At 35.0% G+C, this 17,292-nt stretch overlaps 1 protein-coding gene across 1 annotated transcript in view; it reads left to right on the forward strand.

The window, feature by feature from the left end:
* Positions 1–17,292, forward strand: part of ADAMTS3 (ADAM metallopeptidase with thrombospondin type 1 motif 3) — a 273,293-nt gene that overhangs the window by 243,467 nt on the left and 12,534 nt on the right. Inside the window, exons 17-20 of the mRNA XM_012551960.3 lie at positions 340–503; positions 4,520–4,685; positions 4,930–5,062; positions 9,501–9,708. Of these exons, the coding sequence (XP_012407414.1) occupies positions 340–503; positions 4,520–4,685; positions 4,930–5,062; positions 9,501–9,708 (671 nt within the window). The remainder of the gene's footprint in view (positions 1–339; positions 504–4,519; positions 4,686–4,929; positions 5,063–9,500; positions 9,709–17,292) is intronic.

The following is a 17,292-nucleotide window of genomic DNA, read 5'->3' on the forward strand; positions in this document are numbered from 1 at the left end:
TGGTATCCTAAAAATCTTATTGCATTTTAAGCACTATCAAAGCTTTAAATATACATATATATGCATATACATATATGTATTCATATGTGTATTGTGAGCATGTATGTATATATGCCATATTCCATCTAGGAATCTTGCTAGAGATGCCAATATTAATATCCATTGTGGGAAGCAAGAGTCACTTCAAAACAATGAGGTATACTGCAATTGTTATTCTTGCTGTTTAATGATGATACATAAAGATGAGAAATAGTTTTTAGTTTTTAAAAAAAAAAAATAGGTTTACCATGGATCCTTAGTTTTATAATAACTGCCTCTTCAAATTTTCCCTTTCTTTAGCTATCAAGAACCAAGCAACAGGGCACTACATTTTAAATGGCCGAGGGGAAGAAGCAAAGTCTCGGACATTCATCGATCTAGGAGTGGAGTGGGACTACAACATTGAAGATGACATTGAAACGCTTCACACTGACGGGCCTTTACATGACTCTGTCATTGTTTTGGTATGTCATATCATAGTCACAGTTTTCTTGGTTATCATTTTAAAAAATTAAATTTCACTGGGTAGGTTTTATATTGAACAATATCCTTATTAAAATGTATCTTCATTTGGAAGGTTTTAATTGAATAATTTGTTTTTTTTAATGTGATTACATATAAGGTATTTTAAAATTTGCTTCCACTAAGTTCCTTGCTTTTAGGAAATTCAGCATATTAGGTTAGCTTCTTGTATCCTTAAAGTATAACTTGAAATCAGTTACCATCCTTCAAACTTCAAACATGATTAATATTCTGAAAGAGTCACAGTCCATAGACTATGTTCTAGGCACTATGCTAAACACCTGAGTTACCCCCCCCAAAAAAAAAAAAAAAACACACAAAAAATGGCATAATCATCCCTGCCCTCAAGGATCTCACAATCTACTTGGGGAAGAAAACACAAAAAGAATCTGGAATGGATGATGAGAAGTGTTGAAGTCCTAAAGTCACTGTAGAAAATGGCTTGAATTGATTTCATCCTTTAGAATGATGAGTTTCTGGAGATCATGAATCCAGGAAGTCAGGTGGGTGGTAAGTGATGAAATGAATATTCTGGAGTCCCTCTTTAAATCCTTAAATGATGGAGGATCTGGGAGAAGCTCTCCAATATCCAACCTCCATTCTCTTCAATCAGGAGGGGGGAAATCCCCCCCCCATGCATTGTCACCTTCAATCCAAGAGTACTACATTAATAAATAAGAAAAGAAAAGCCAAGTTAGAGTACCATTTACCAACAGCTTATCATTTTCTTCCCATATGCACCACTCCCAAACTAGTTTTGAAAATTTTTTCACTGACCTATTTAACTTGGACAGGACTTGATACGTTACCACACTTCTGCTTTACAACACATAACCCACTTAGAAGAACAGTGTTGAGCAAAGAATCTGGCACCATCAACAGCCCTTGATGCTTCAAGCTCTCTGTAGAATTGACAAGCATCGCAGAATCAAAGGATTAAAGAACTGAATGGGATCTTAGCCATGGTCCTCATTTTATAGATGAGGAAAAACAGGTACAAAAAAAGTTGTCTTTCTCTTAAAAAAAGAACTAGAGAAGAGTAAATGTTGTCCTAAACTTCAGAAAGAAAATAGTCTGCAAACTATGGGCAAGGGAATTTAACTTGGACTGATGGCAACATTTTAGAATAATTATTAAAGTGATATTTAGGGAGAAAAGTCAGGGGGTAGTCATAAGGAGTAAGCATAACCCCATTCATTAAGAATTGGCCAGAAGAAGAGGAAAAGGAAGAGAAAAAGTCATGCCAGACAAACCTCATTTACTTTTTTTTGACAAGGTTAAATGTCCAGGCAATCAGGGAAATGCAATAATGTAGTTGACCTAGATATTAAAATCATATTTCACATGTAATTAATCTCATATGGATGAAATGGTAGGATGTAGTCTAGGTAATAAATAATACAGATAGGTGGAATTGATTGATATCTAGACCCAGAGAATAGCCATTAATGTTTCAATAGCAATTGAGAACAAGTTCTCATAGTATCATACCTTGGACAAATCAACATCTTTATTTAAATGGTTTAAATGAAAGGTTCTTTGTTTGTGGTAGTAAATGAGAAAGAGAGAGAAAGAGACGGGGGGAGGGGGGAGAGGGAGGAGAGGGAAAGAGACAGACAGAGACAGAGAGAGAAGGGAAAGGGAAAAAGAGAGGGAAAGAGAGACAGAGACAGACAGAGAGAATCTCTACTTGAAACAATTTCTTTCCTTTTTGATCATATCATTTTATTTTAAGCATTTAAAAATATTATTTTGGGAAAGCACCTATAGTTTTCATCAGACTACCCAAGGGGTTCCAGACACAAAGGATATAAATATGATCAAAAAGGAAGCAAGCAAACTGTGAAGCACACTATACCTATTTCATGCAAGCAAAATTGATTTTTTGAACCCAAGTATAAGATTTTACACTTATTGCTATTAAATTTTACTATAATAAACTGGAACAATGTTTCAGTCTATGGAAATCTCATAGGATCCTGACTGTTATTCAGCATGTTACTTATCCTAAGACTTTTTTCATCTGTGGCCCAGTCTCTTATGATGAAATTTAATAGCACTAAATGTAAAGTCTTACACTTGAGTTAAAAAAGTCAATTTTTTTTTGCATAGAATAGGGGAGGCCTTTTTTTAGGATAGTTCATCTAATAAAGTTGGAGAAGACTGAATGGACTTCAAATACAATGAGTATCAAAAGTATAATTTAGCAACCAAGATGTATTAAGAAAGAGGTTATTTTCAGGATTGTAAATATTCTCTACATTCTTAGACAACATCTACATTTTAGAAACTGGGCATTTGTTCTGGCTGTCCCCCATTTTTAGAATTCTCTCCTTCCTCTCCCATGTCTCTTGGCTTTCTTGGCTTCCTTTAAGAGATATATAGGTGGCAGAGTGGGTAGAACACTGGAGTCTGGAGACAGGAAAACCTGAGTTTCAATTTAGTCTCACATACATACTAGCTACAGGAGCCTGAATGAGTCATATAACTTGTCTACCTCATTTTCCTCAAATGTAAAATGGAAATCATAATAACTTGACTCTCATTCTCCACTTCAAATAGAAATAAATAACGGGATCATGGCTCATTAATTTAGATCCAGAGGGATCCTCAAACACCATCTAATCCCTACCCTTCTCATCTATGTTACAGAGGAATTGGGTAAATCAAATGAAATATTTTTAAAGTAGTTAATATAGTACTTGGTACATAGATGTCTAAATAAAAATCTAATAAACAATATGTCTAATCACTTTCCTCAAAACTCAGCTAAAATTCTACCTTTTACAAAAAACTTTCCCAATGCCTTTACTGAAAGTGCCACCAGTCTGAGATTACCGACAATTTGTCCTGTGATTTGGCTTGTTTGTACATAGTTGTTTGCATTTTCTCTTCTCTGTTAAACTGTAAGCTTCTTGAAGACAAGGATTATTTTTGGCACTTCTTTGTAACCTCTCTGTTTGATATGGTACCTGGCACGTGTAAGCACTTTAAATTTACATTGACTTGATAAGTTGGGATGAGTGTTCAGACAGTGAGAATGAGAATAGTAAAAGACCTCAAGATCACATCCTGTGGGAATTAGTTGAAGGAATTAGAGATGTTTAGTTTATGGAAGAAAAATCTTAGGAAGTATGAGATTACAATTATTCTATTCCATCACAGAAGGTAGGCTTGGGAGTACTGGATAGAGATTACAAAGAATCTATGTTCTGTGTGGGTCTGGTATTAGGGAGAATTTCTAAACAATTTGAACTGTCTAAAGACACAATAGGCTTCATCAGGAGAAGAGGGAATTTCCTGTATAGAAGGAAGAGTCTTCCAGGAAACAGTGGATAACTATTTGTCAGATGTGATACAGCAGGAACTCTTAATTCAAATAGAGGTTAGAGTGGAAAGCATCTGAAATGTCTCTCCATTCCACTCTGGGACACATAAAGGTTAGACTTGTACTAATCAGAACATTCTCATCAGTGGATTCCCAGATTTTCTATTTGGCCCCAATTTCCTGAAAGCAAGGTACCTATTTAAAGGTTATTTTAAAATTTTAGATCCTTCTGTAATTCACTTGATATAATAGGTATGTATTTATAATAGTTAGATATATATGGTTTTTTTAAAAATGCTTTCAAAACTCAAGTACAAATCACTTTAAAATAAACCTTAAGTAACTCATTGTAAAAATTAAAGGACCTTTTATAATAGGAATAATTTCTCTTAACATTTTAAAAATAAATTTAGACTTTTCCACCCTTACTTTTAAAAACACAGCATGGAGCTTTTAACATGTAACCAACACACCTGATTGAGCTGCTAATTTTTACTGGCTCCTTGAACAAAAAGGAGGCAATTCCTAGTTTGAGTATCAGTAATAGGCTGAAGTAATATAGAACATTTTATTTAAGAGTTTCTGAACTCCATTAGCCTAATTTACATAGCTATATTATATATTTAATAGATTATTCCTCAGGAGAATGATACACGTTCCAGTTTAACATACAAGTATATCATTCATGAAGACTCAGTGCCCACCATTAACAGCAATAATGTAATCCAGGAAGAATTAGATACTTTTGAGTGGGCTTTGAAGAGCTGGTCCCAGTGCTCGGAACCCTGTGGTGGTGGTAAGTAGATCACATTTTTCGCATAGTAATATACAACCATAAGAAGAGAATAATTTTTATTTATCTCTGGACTTTAAATACTTTGCCATTTTAATTTCAGTGATACACTTCAAGAAAGTCTCTTTTTATAGCTGGCATACTTTTAATGAACTATTGTTGTTTAAAGCTAGTTTTTTTTTTTTTCATATCATCTGGATAAATTTTTTCCTTTGGGTCCAAAGTAGCATCTTCATACTTTTCCCAGGTTCTCAGTATACCAAATATGGGTGCCGCAGGAAGAGTGATAATAAAATGGTACATCGCAGCTTCTGTGAAGCCAGTAAAAAGCCAAAACCCATTCGTAGAATGTGCAACCTTCAGGAGTGCACACATCCCCTGTAAGTATGATTATTAAAATTATTACTTGACATTCCCTCTCTACTTCAGGTAAAAGTGAAAAGCAGAATCATAGCTCCTGCCTATACATCTGGACAGTCATCTGGTGCCCAATCCCTTCCTTTACAGATTTGTGATTTGCTTTAGGCTGCATAGACAATATGCATCAGAGGTAGAATTTGAACCCAGCTCCTCTTACTCTAGAACCAGTTCAATGGACCTCACCATTTCAGTAAATGTCTGCAGATACACATTTAACTATGGATGCACATGAAGAGAGTCTAATGGTGTCAGATTCTCATTTCTTTGTCCCATCCTAATTTACATGCTCACAAAGATAAAATAGACTATGTCTGTATACTTTAGTTCTTATTTAATAAACACTTAGTGACAGTTAACTGTGTGCAATGGTCTGGGAAAGAAGATGATAATTCTAAAAGGAAGGGATGAGGTAAGGTTTCATTTTAGGTAGTAGAAATTGTTTGTGCAAATACACAAATGATAGAGATGGTGTTCAGGCAGCAGCTACGAGCCTAATTTGTCTGGAACAGTGAATTTGAAGCTAGATTTATTTTAGAGGCATTGTAATCATTAATCATTGTTACTGATCACAGTACTGCCTGCTGAATAGATATCTCTTCTGAGTTCTCTAGACATATAATGTCAGGATGCCTTAATAAAACTCATCATTCCCAATAAACTTGACTATTACCCAAACTCTTATTTATGTTGAGACCACTAATATAACCTTCAGTCATTCAAGATATAACCTTGGATCAATTCTTGTTTCTTCCCTCTTCCTCATACCTCAGATCCAATGAGTTTTCAAGATGTATTGATTCTATTCCATGACATTTCTTCCATCTGTCCTATCTGTCTACTCACATAGTCACCAATATAGTTCATACTCTCATTACCTCTATCATTTGGATTACATTCACAATCTCCTAATTGATTTCTCTGATTCAGGGTCTTGTCTCTCTAACTCATTCTCTATTTGCTAGAAAAATAATCTTCCCAAGGCATTACTATCTTCCTCAGGAATTTTTCATGCCCCATCTTTGCCTCTAAATTAAAATCCAATTTCATACTTCATGTTCCTGCCAAATTAAACTACTAGCTGCTCCCTGAACTCAATCTCTCACTCAAATCTTACCCAATTCATAAGTATCTCACCTACAACATACCCAGCCATCCAGTCTATTTTTTAAAATCTTTGACAAGAGGCTACCCCTCACCTTCATGAGTAACCTTTTCCTTTTTTGGACAATTTTAATAGTTAGAAGATTTTTCCAGATATCATCTAAATTTTCATCCTGGCTATTTCCATCCACTGTTCTAGTTTTCCCAAATTAGGATAAACCACCAAACCAAATCCCTTCTAATCCTTGGATTTGTGATTTCTCTTAAGATTTCTTTCCTCTCTACTAGCCATCCACAGTTACTTCAACAAATTTATGTACTCAAGTTTCTTTATCATTCTGTTTGCCTACTCTCGAAATTTGTCAGCTTGTTAATGCCCTTTCTGCCCTATGATGCCCCAAGCCAAATGGAATTATTCTCTCCTTTCTATGACTCTCTTAATGTAATTCATTTCTTATGTTTTCTATTTAATCTATTCTGCCTTTTTTCCTTTTCTTCAGTGAATTTTTATCCTTTTCTTCAACCATTAAGCCAATTCTGTTTAAAAAGTATTAACTTTCATTATTATTTCTGTGCTTTTTTTATCCAAGTTGTTAACTCTTTTAAAATATTTTTTTTTGCTTCATTCTCACATATTTTCCCAACTTTTACTCTGCCAATTTTAAATTTTTAAACTCTTCCAGGAATGCTTTTAGGTGAAGGTTCAATTAGCATTTTGGGGAGTTTGGTTGTAGCTGTTTTCACATTGTTGTCTTCTATATCTGTGTCTTGTTCTTCTCTGTCACTGTAGTGGATTTTTGTGACCAAATTCTTTTTTTGTTGTTTGTTCATTTTTCCAGCCTATTTCTTGACTTTGAATTTTGTGTTAAAATTGGGTTCACCTTACCTGGAGGTGTACTACACAAGCTTCAGACTATTTTGTGCTTCTGTTTTCATAGCTAATTCTGGGGCTCTTCAAGTTTTCAGGCTTTCAAGGTAGTGTGATCCCAGGAGAGGTATGGTCTTGCTCTCCTGATCTGCACTCTGGTTTTTACCCAGGAAGGGTCCCTGATATGCTATACCAAAAGAGCTAGACCTCTTTTAGCTCTGAAACTATGACAGAGCACTTTATCACTTGTGACCAACCTCCAGCACTCCTCCATATCTTAGAACTATGACCCACAACTATAAATGGACAATACAGTTGCCAGACAATTTCAGATGTTGCACTTGGTGCCAGAAAGTAGTCTCCTATAATCCCTTTCTGGCCAGTTTTCTAACCTTCTTACCTCTCTATGCTAAGAGCTCCCAAGGATTGCTGCAACTGCTACTTTTATGGCCACCTCCAAGATCCCCAGTTTCTATTGCCACCTTGTGTGATCCAGGCTAGCCCCTCTTTCTTGTGACTGACTTCCACTGGCCTCCTAAGCTGCCTTAGGGGGAAAATATCTCACTTTGATCTTTTGCTTAGAAATATATTTGATGCAGTATTTTAAAGTTATGTGGGGGTGGGGGTTGAAAAATTTGGAAGGATTGCTGTCTCATTCTGCCATCTTGGCTCCATCCTCAACCCTAGGCTCTTAAAAGCTACACCAATGTACTACAAGTTCCAGTTCTAATAAGCAAGAAAAGTAGGACCCAGCAATGGATTTACATGTCAATCCATCAGTCATGTAATCAGCATTTATTGATTCTTACTTTGTGCCAAGGGTTATTAAATACTCAAATTACAAAGAAATGCAAAACAATTCTGAACCTGTAGGAGCTGTCTCACTGCTGCTCTCCAAACTTGCCATCTCCAACTACCTTTCAGGCATCTCTTAGTGACATCCAATAGATATCTTAAGCTCTATCCAAAGCAGACCTCATAATCTTTCTTCCTAAACTGTCTCCTCCCCACCTTTCCTGTTTCTCTAGAGACCAACTCTGCTTCAGTCCCTCAGGATATCATCCTGGACTCCTCACCAACTCTGATGAACCACATCCCATGTGTTGCCAATGCCCATGGATTTCATCTTTGCAAAACCTCTTGGATCTGGACCTTTCTCTCCTCTGATGCTATTCTCACTCTAGGGAAGGGAGTGATTCATCATCTCACTTCTGGTCTATTGAAATAGACTGCTGATGCATCTGCCTGCTTCGTGTCTCTTGCTACTCTAGTCCATCCTCCATTCGGCCATTAAAGTGATTTTGCTAAAATTCAGGTTAATGTTAATTAACCCTAATCAATAAACTCTAGTGATTTCCTTTTGCCTCCAGAAACAAACACAAAATGCTCTGATGGACGTTCAAAACCCTTCATGACCTAGTCTCCTACCTTTCCAATCTTTTTATTCCTCACTACCTGACACCATTTTAATCCAGTTATACTGGCCTCCTGGATGTTATACAAACAAGGCACTCATTTTTTGCCACTAGGCATTCTCTCTCTAGCTGTTCTCCATGCCTAGAACTTTCTCCCCTCCTACTAGTCTTCCTGTTATCTTTTAAGTGTCAATTAAAATTCTGCTTTCAATAGAAAGCCTTTCCCAATCCCTTGTAATTCCATTGCCTTCCCTCTCTTAATTACTTTCTATTTATCTTTTACTATCTTGCTTTGTATACTGATGTTTTCATGTTGTCTTTCTCATAGACTGTGGGTTTCTTGAGGGCAGGGACTGACTTTTGCTGCTTTTAGCTCAGTGCCTGGCAAATAGGTATTTAATAAATGTTAATTGAAAGCAAATCATATTTTAGTGGAGAGAGGCAGGATAACCAGGCACCTACAAGCTATATATGCGTACATATATATGTGGATATATATGTGTATGTGTGTGTGTATACATATACATACACATACATATATACACATATTCATATGCATACGCAATAGGTGGAAGGAAATTACAGAAGTCTTTAAACAGATCCAAGCAATTAGGGAGAAATCCTCTTGGAAAGACTCCCTACAGAAGGAAGGATTTGATCTGACTCTTAAAGGAAGCCTAGGGAACTTCATGGAATCAATATGAGAAGCAAAATCATTCCAGTGAAAAGATGCAGAGATGATTGGTAAATAAATGAAGATGCTTATCACCAAAAAGGGAATGATTTTTTCAGGCATGAAAATTCACAAGGTGACAGTCTCTTGGAAGATGTGGAAAGGATGCAGCCTATCTTAGGGAGGGAAGTCCACAGAGAGAAAGTCAGAGGTCCCTGAACGAAATCAGAACTGCTTCTGGATCCCTGGGCTGGGTAACTTCTGGCAAAGGGCCAGCATGTCTCTACAGGTATTTTCCCTCTACATCACTGGAACTGTATGTCTTTTCTTCCTTTCTGTAGCTGGGTGGCTGATGAATGGGAATATTGTACCAAAACCTGTGGAAGTTCTGGGTATCAGCTCCGTACAGTAAGATGCCTTCAACCTCTTCAGGATGGAACTAACCGCTCTGTGCACAGCAAGTACTGTCTAGGAGAGCGTCCCGAGACCCGCAGACCATGTAACAGATTGCCATGTCCTTCTCAATGGAAAACAGGGCCCTGGAATGAGGTGGGTATATGGGTTTGTAGTATTTTTATTTATTTATTTTTGCTTCCTCCTAAAAATAATGGTAACATATTGGTAATAAATAACGGTAATTGGAAATATATAATGAGGAGTCATCCATGTGTGTATAAAGCCTAAAGCCACAATTCCCGTTTTCAAAGAGCTTACAATCAATTGACAAGACAGGTAGCATTTGCTGGTGTATGTGTGTTTTCTTTTTGATTCAAGGAGACAATTATGGGAAGGGATTAATATCTATTCATTACATCTCTACCTGGATATTATTTTGCAGCTCAAAATCGGCTTGTTTAAAATTAAACTTATTTTGTCTCTCCCAAAAGTAGAAATTTGACTCCTAAGCTATTTCCTATTTCTTTTATTTTTTTGTGTGTCTTGTAATATCATTCACTCAGTCTCCCATTTGCAACCTTAAGGTTTTCTTTGATTTTTCCTTCTTCCTCATATTTCTAATCTAATCACTTACCAAATGTGATTGATTTCACTTCAGCAACATTTTTTCATCCATCTGTCCCTCTCTATCCTAATTTATTCCATAAGTACAAAATAGGGGAAATATAGTTAGGCAGCTTTTTGTGGGGGAAAATATTTTTGTTTAGGAGAGAATTCTGGGGAGATTGTGAAGTAAACTGTATCATGTAGACAGCTCTGCCCACACTACACTCATCACACTACATCACACCATCTCACATAATAAGGTTAAAGACCCCACCAAATGCAGAAAAATCATCAGTAATATAAATACAAAGAGTGAGATCCATATCACAATAGTCCATATCACAAGTGTTCAACATTTCTCAACAAAGGAATTGAATCAATATCATCTCAGGAAGATTAATGAATTTCAATTAGTTTTGTGAGTTCTGAAATAATAGAATAGCAGCTCTAAAAACTAGTGGAATCATTCAAAATAGGAATCAAAGAATTAGGTGAAAACATCAAAGCAATTGGAGCATTTCAAAGGAAATTATCAAATTTAACTGGCAAGTAGAAAGTTTCTAGCAATAGATAGTGTCACTCTCTATAGTAATTGACTGAAAAAAAGAGCAATAGAATTGTATGCCAAAAATGCTGAAGTAAAATATAAAAAAAAATGATGATGATGGTGAAATAATTTTTTTTTTAAGTTTGTAGGAACACATGCAAAATATCTGGGAGGAGAAAGATAGATGAATTAGTCTAAGCAAACCTTTTCAACCCTCCAACCTCCAAACAAAGAAAGACATCAGATGCAGATGTTTTTTATTTAGCTATCATTTATTAATATCTACTTTCCACTAGGCACTGTGCTAAGTGCTGGGAGTATTTTCATTATTATTCAGGTGTTTCAATCATGTCTTAACTGTTTGTGACCCATTTGGGGTTTTCTTGGCAGAAATACTAGAGGGGTTTGCCATTTCCTTTTCTGGCTCATTTTATAAATGAGGAACTGACAGAAATAGGATTAAGTGATTTATTCAGGGACATACAGCTAGTAAATATCTGAAACTGGATTTTGAACTCATGAAAATGAGTCTTTCTGATTTTAAACCCGGTGCACTAACCCCTAAACCAAAAGTTTGAGATATACAAAAGGCAAAAAAACGGTCGTTACTCTCAAAGAACTTATAATCTGAGGTGTTTTTAAGATCTAAATCCCCCTGATAAAAACAAATAGTTCTGAGCAAGATAAAAATCTTATGAAATAGTACCAGAGAAATTTAATACTTAGAGTAATTATTCCTCATCACTACAACTACCACCTTCCATTTACTTGTGAAAGTACAAATTAAGTCAAAGACTTATTCTAGGCAATAGACCAGCACAACAGACTGCTGATGCCTCAATAACTGTGTCTAGACATCCCTTAGTTCCTCTGACCAGTAAGAAATAAGTGGCAGGTGCCAACTATCTAGTCAAGGAAGTAAAAGGAAAGAAGAATCAAGATGGCTGAAACAATGAAGGTTATAGGAAACTAGCTTCCTCAGTCTTTGGAGAAAGACAGCTTGAAACTTGACTGGCATCCACCTTTCATCCATAAGCCACAGAGATTTCTGTGGCTTCAATGACTTTTTCCAAATGTCTTTCACCTTATGTCCCCTACTAAAGGGTGACAAATGATGATTCTGTCTAAGCAGGTGAAAGAGAAGAGTAGGGACAAGGAAGAATCAAATTGTACTGTCCAACTGGCTGTTTTGGATGTAAAAGAGAGAAGAGTGGCGACATAATGATCTTATTTTCTGGATATTCCTCAGAATAGGGATTGATGAATTCCAAATCCTCAGTTAGAGAAGGAGTACAGGTCTAAAAGAGAGGAGTGATGAATACAAGTAAAAGGCTGAAACATTAAATAATTGAAGAAAATCCAGGCACATAAGCAGATAAACAACAAAAGATACTTAAAACATGAGGGAAAAATGAATAAAACCTATAAAAATGTACCATCAGCAAATATTTCAATATTAAGCAAAGTGAGCCCATTAGTAATTGATTAAAGGGCTTATGGATTCTTCAGAAATGTTGTTCAAGAAATTTCAGAATAACTAAAAAGAAATGAAATTCATAAAAGAAAAAAGTTAATTCAATAATTAGAATGCTCAATGTATAAAATAGTGTTCAATCCAATACAGGGTATAACATAAGAAAACTGTCCAGAATTCCTGAATGTAGTCAATAAAGCATTATCTCCTGAATGGGAGAGGTGTAGTACTGCTGCAATTCATTCCCTCTGGGAAAATGTATGATCTTATGGTTGGAAAAAGGAAATTGATGATGGATTTAATCAGTAAAGAATTTGCACATACAGAAAATACCATAAATTGAACTATTTGTGCCTTTTTTGGAAAATTTCTGCCCATGAGAAAGAATTTTTGAGTTCCTAATGGTAACTAGCACCTAGATTGGTAGATAAAACATAGAGCCAGAGGTAATTTTGATATGACCTTGAGGATGGAGCACGATCATAGTAAATATGGAAAAGAAACCAGGACTTGAAGAGCAATAACAAAGGGATCAAAATGAATGAAAACATTTTAGAAAAGAGCTAAATAGGGATGTGGGAAAACTGGCATACTAATACATTGTTGATGGTGTTGTGAAGTGATCTAACCATTCTGGGGAGCAATTTGGAACTATGCCCAAAGGGCTATTCAACTGTGCATATTCTTTGATACAGCAGTGCTTCTACTGGGCTTATATCCCAAAGAGATGTTAAAGGGAGGGAAAGGAACCCACATATGCAAAAATGTTTGTGGCAGCCCTTTTTGTAGTGGCAAGAAATTGGAAACTGAGTGGATGCCCATCAAAGGGAGAATGGCTAAATAAGTTGTGATATGTGAACGTTATAGAATATTATTGTTTTGTAAGAAATGACCAGCAGGATTATTTGAGAGTCCTGGAGAGACTTACATAAACTGATGCTAAGTGAAATGGGCAGAACCAAGAAAACATTGTACACAGCCACAAGATTATACGATGATCAATTCTGATGAATGTGACTCACTTCAACAATGAGACAATTCAGACCAATTCTGATGATCTTGTGATGAAGAAAGCCATCTACACGCAGAGAGAGGACTGTGGAAACTGAGTGTGGTTCACAACATAGCATTTTCATTCTTTTTATTATTGTTTGCTTGCATTTTATTTTCTTTATCATTTTTTCCTGTTTGATTAGATTTTTCTTGGGCAGCAAGATAATTGTATAAATATGCATGCATAGATATATATATATAAATATGTATGCATAGATATAGTCTCATAATATCGTCTCATTAGTAGAAGTTTCTATCAAGATTTCACCTTTCTGAATTGTCCATTCTGTTATTGCAAGGCTCTTGTGTCACTCTTTCCTTAAACTAAGGGTCACTTCATGCTACTGCAAAAGCTTCTTTTTCTCTTAATTTCAATTCTTATTCTTACTTATGTGAGCCAATCCCAATGTCTTATACAAACCCTTTAATCACCTCAAAGGCAAGGAAATTTTATCTCAATGAGTAATATTTTCAAAGACCTTTTCTTTGATCAACCAAAAATTTTCCTTATTACCGACTATATTAACCTACTAATGTGGGGAAACATGATACAGTGAGTAGTCTTGTTTCTGAAACATTGATTCTGTGATTCTGGTGAAGTTGTTAAATTCTTAGGGCCCTCAGGCACCTCTCTAAGATTATCTTAAAAAGAGAAGGTTCCCATTTTGCTATGGTACAAAGAATCACATATCAGGACAAAAAATAATGTTGGGAGATGGATGAGAAAAATAATTTTTCCTTTGAAATATTACTTTAATTTGTATCTTTTTTTCCTCCTGATTTTTCTCATTATCTTTTACCAAATCCTATATTTATCTCCTTGTCTAGATTTAGCAATATGAAAATAAAAGTGCATTTCTTAGTCTTGAAAGTATTTAAATTTCTGTTGTTTGGTTATTTTATATGTTGAATAATAAATATCCCTATCAACTGTAGAATTTTTGGAAGAAATAATTTGAATTCTTCCCATTTAGTGAAAATTCAATAATTTTCTTTAATATTTAGACTAAGTTTTACAGGCTATCCGCCCCCCCCCCCCTTTCCTCTTTAGTTCTTTTGAATGTCATGGTTCTCTGTATTGATCACATGCATTTTTTCTTACAGCATTATAATATACCATTACATTCATATATCATACCTTGTCTATATATTTCTCATTTGATGGGCATTTACTTTGTTTCTATTTCTTTGTAGTACAGAAAGTGCTGCTCTAAATATTTTGGGGTACATGGCACCTTTGCTTTTATCACTGATGCCCTTCATAGGATCACAGAGAGACTTAGAGCTTAGAAGCCATCAAATATAACACCTTTTTTTCATAGATAAAGACTGAGGTCGAGTGAGATTAAGTAACTGTGACTTATCCAAAGTCACATAGCTGGTAAGTGACTAATTTGAACCCAGGTTTTCCTAACTCTAGTTCCAACATTCTAGGCACTCAACTATGTTGCCTCCTTGATATAAATCCCTAGCTGTGGAATCTCTGGGTCAAAAGAAAAGAATATTTTAATGATTTGTATACAATCTTTAAAAAAAAATTTTTTACCTGTGTTTTCATATATTTAGTGTTGTATCGATCACATTACTTAGGGGATACTTTTTATTAGTACTAAACAAAATAATAATGAAATTCATCTGGAAGAACAAAAGACGTGAAATCTCAAAGGAGATGAGAAAAAGAATGAATCCTAGGAACATCATATTAACAGACCTTAAAGAGTATGTATTATAAAACAGGAGTCATCAAAATGACTAGCTTAGTACACAAACCGCACATCATTGCATCATTGGAATAAACCAAGAAGTTAAAACAATGTAAAAAAGTATTGCAGTATTTTATAAACTCAAAAGCAGAAATTACAATGGAAGAGCATCCTTTTTTGCTAGTAACTGCTGGGAAAAATGGAAAGCAGTTTAACATGAATTAGGTTTAGAGCAATATCTCATATACAAGCTTGTACTTAAGCTCAAAATTGTTGCAAGATCTACCTATAAAAGATCACACCACTAAAAATTTAGAAAATACAGATATCCAGAACTTTTCAGAAGTATATCTGTGGAAATAATTCTGAACTAAACAAGGCATAAAGAAGATGATAGCAGATAAATGAGATAATTATGATTACTTAAAATTAAAACGCTCGCAAAAATAAGATCAATGAAAATAGAAGTAAAAAGAAACTATAAAGTATAGATAATATTTGCTTCAAATATCATAAATAAAAAATCTGATAAGCAAAATATATTGGATATTTATACAAATATATAACAGGAACCTTTCTTTAATAATAAAAGGATATGAATAAATAATTTTCAAAAGAATTGTAATCTAGAAATAATTAAATAAAAGCATAGGCAGAATCATTTACGTCCAGAAAAATACAAATTAAAACAATACTGACATTTCACTTTACATCATGAAAATTAACAAAGATGACCTCCTACCAAAAAATGGTACTAGTCTAGGCAGATCAGGCCCTTTGAGTGAAGCTATGGGGTGATTCCATTGCCCTTCGTGCCTATTTAGAATCATCCAAGAAGAGATTAAACTATCCATACCTTTTGACCTAGCAATCCCTCTACAGGGCATATGTCTCCAGAAAGTCAGAGACAGAAACAGAGCTCTAATATGTACTAAAATATTCACAGAATCTCTCTTTGTGTTAGTAAAGAACTGGAAATTAATTGATGCCAATTGAAAAATAACTTTTAAAACTTGTTATATAAATGTGGTCAAATGTTATTGTACAGTAAGAAATTACAAATGTGAAGAATTTAGAGAAGAATTAAGGTTTGTATGAGCAAAATCAGAGTAAAATAAATAGAATCAAGAAAAATATATTTTTAAAAATGACTTCAACACTGTAAATTATAAGATCACTTAAAATGAAATTGAAATTCATAAAAGTTTCAGAGAATAAGGGCCTACATTGTCAGATGCTGCCTCTGTTATCAGATATTTGTTTAATTGGTGTTCTTAGTCTTTTATTCGGAGGAGAAGAAATGACTGATGTAAAGAAAATTGAAACAAAAGTTTTTTTTGTTTTTTTTTCTCTTTACCTCAAATAATTATTATTATTTTTTATTTAATAGCCTTTTATTTACAGGTTATATGTATGAGTAACTTTACAGCATTAATAATTGCCAAACCTCTTGTTCCAATTTTTCACCTCTTACCCCCCACCCCCTCCCCCAGATGGCAGGATGACCAGTAGATGTTAAATATATTAAAATATAAATTAGATACACAATAAGTATACATGACCAAACTGTTATTTTGCTGTACAAAAAGAATCAGACTCTGAAATATTGTACAATTAGCTTATGAAGGAAATCAAAAATGCAGATGGGCATAAATATAGGGATTGGGAATTCAATGTAATGGTTTTTAGTCATCACCCAGAGTTCTTTCTCTGGGCATAGCTGGTTCAGTTCATTACTGCTCCATTGGAAATGATGGTTGATCTCGTTGCTGAGGATGGCCAGGTCCATCAGAACTGGTCATCATATAGTATTGTTGTTGAAGTATATAATGATCTCCTGGTCCTGCTCATTTCACTCAGCTTCAGTTCGTGTAAGTCTCTCCAGGCCTTTCTGAAATCATCCTGTTGGTCATTTCTTACAGAACAATAATATTCCATAATATTCATATACCACAATTTATTCAGCCATTCTCCAACTGATGGGTATCCACTCAGTTTCCAGTTTCTAGCCACTACAAAGAGGGCTGCCACAAACATTCGTGCACATACAGGTCCCTTTCCCTTTCTTTATGATCTCTTTGGGATATAATCCCAGTAGTAACACTGCTGGATCAAAGGGTATGCACAGTTTGATAACTTTTTGAGCATAGTTCCAAATTGCTCTCCAGAATGGTTGGATTCTGAACCAAAAGTTTTAATGAACTTCAAACTCAATGTAGCAAGCAAAAAGCTAATGCAATGTCAGAGTGCATTGAGATAAAGAGCTTGTAGGAATAGGGAAGTGAGAGACCCACTGTATTCTGCCTTCAGACCTCATCCACAATTTCTATGTTCTATTCTTAAAACATTTAAAG

This window comes from Sarcophilus harrisii, chromosome 6 (genome assembly GCF_902635505.1).
Source record: "Sarcophilus harrisii chromosome 6, mSarHar1.11, whole genome shotgun sequence".
Classification (NCBI taxonomy): domain Eukaryota; kingdom Metazoa; phylum Chordata; class Mammalia; order Dasyuromorphia; family Dasyuridae; genus Sarcophilus; species Sarcophilus harrisii.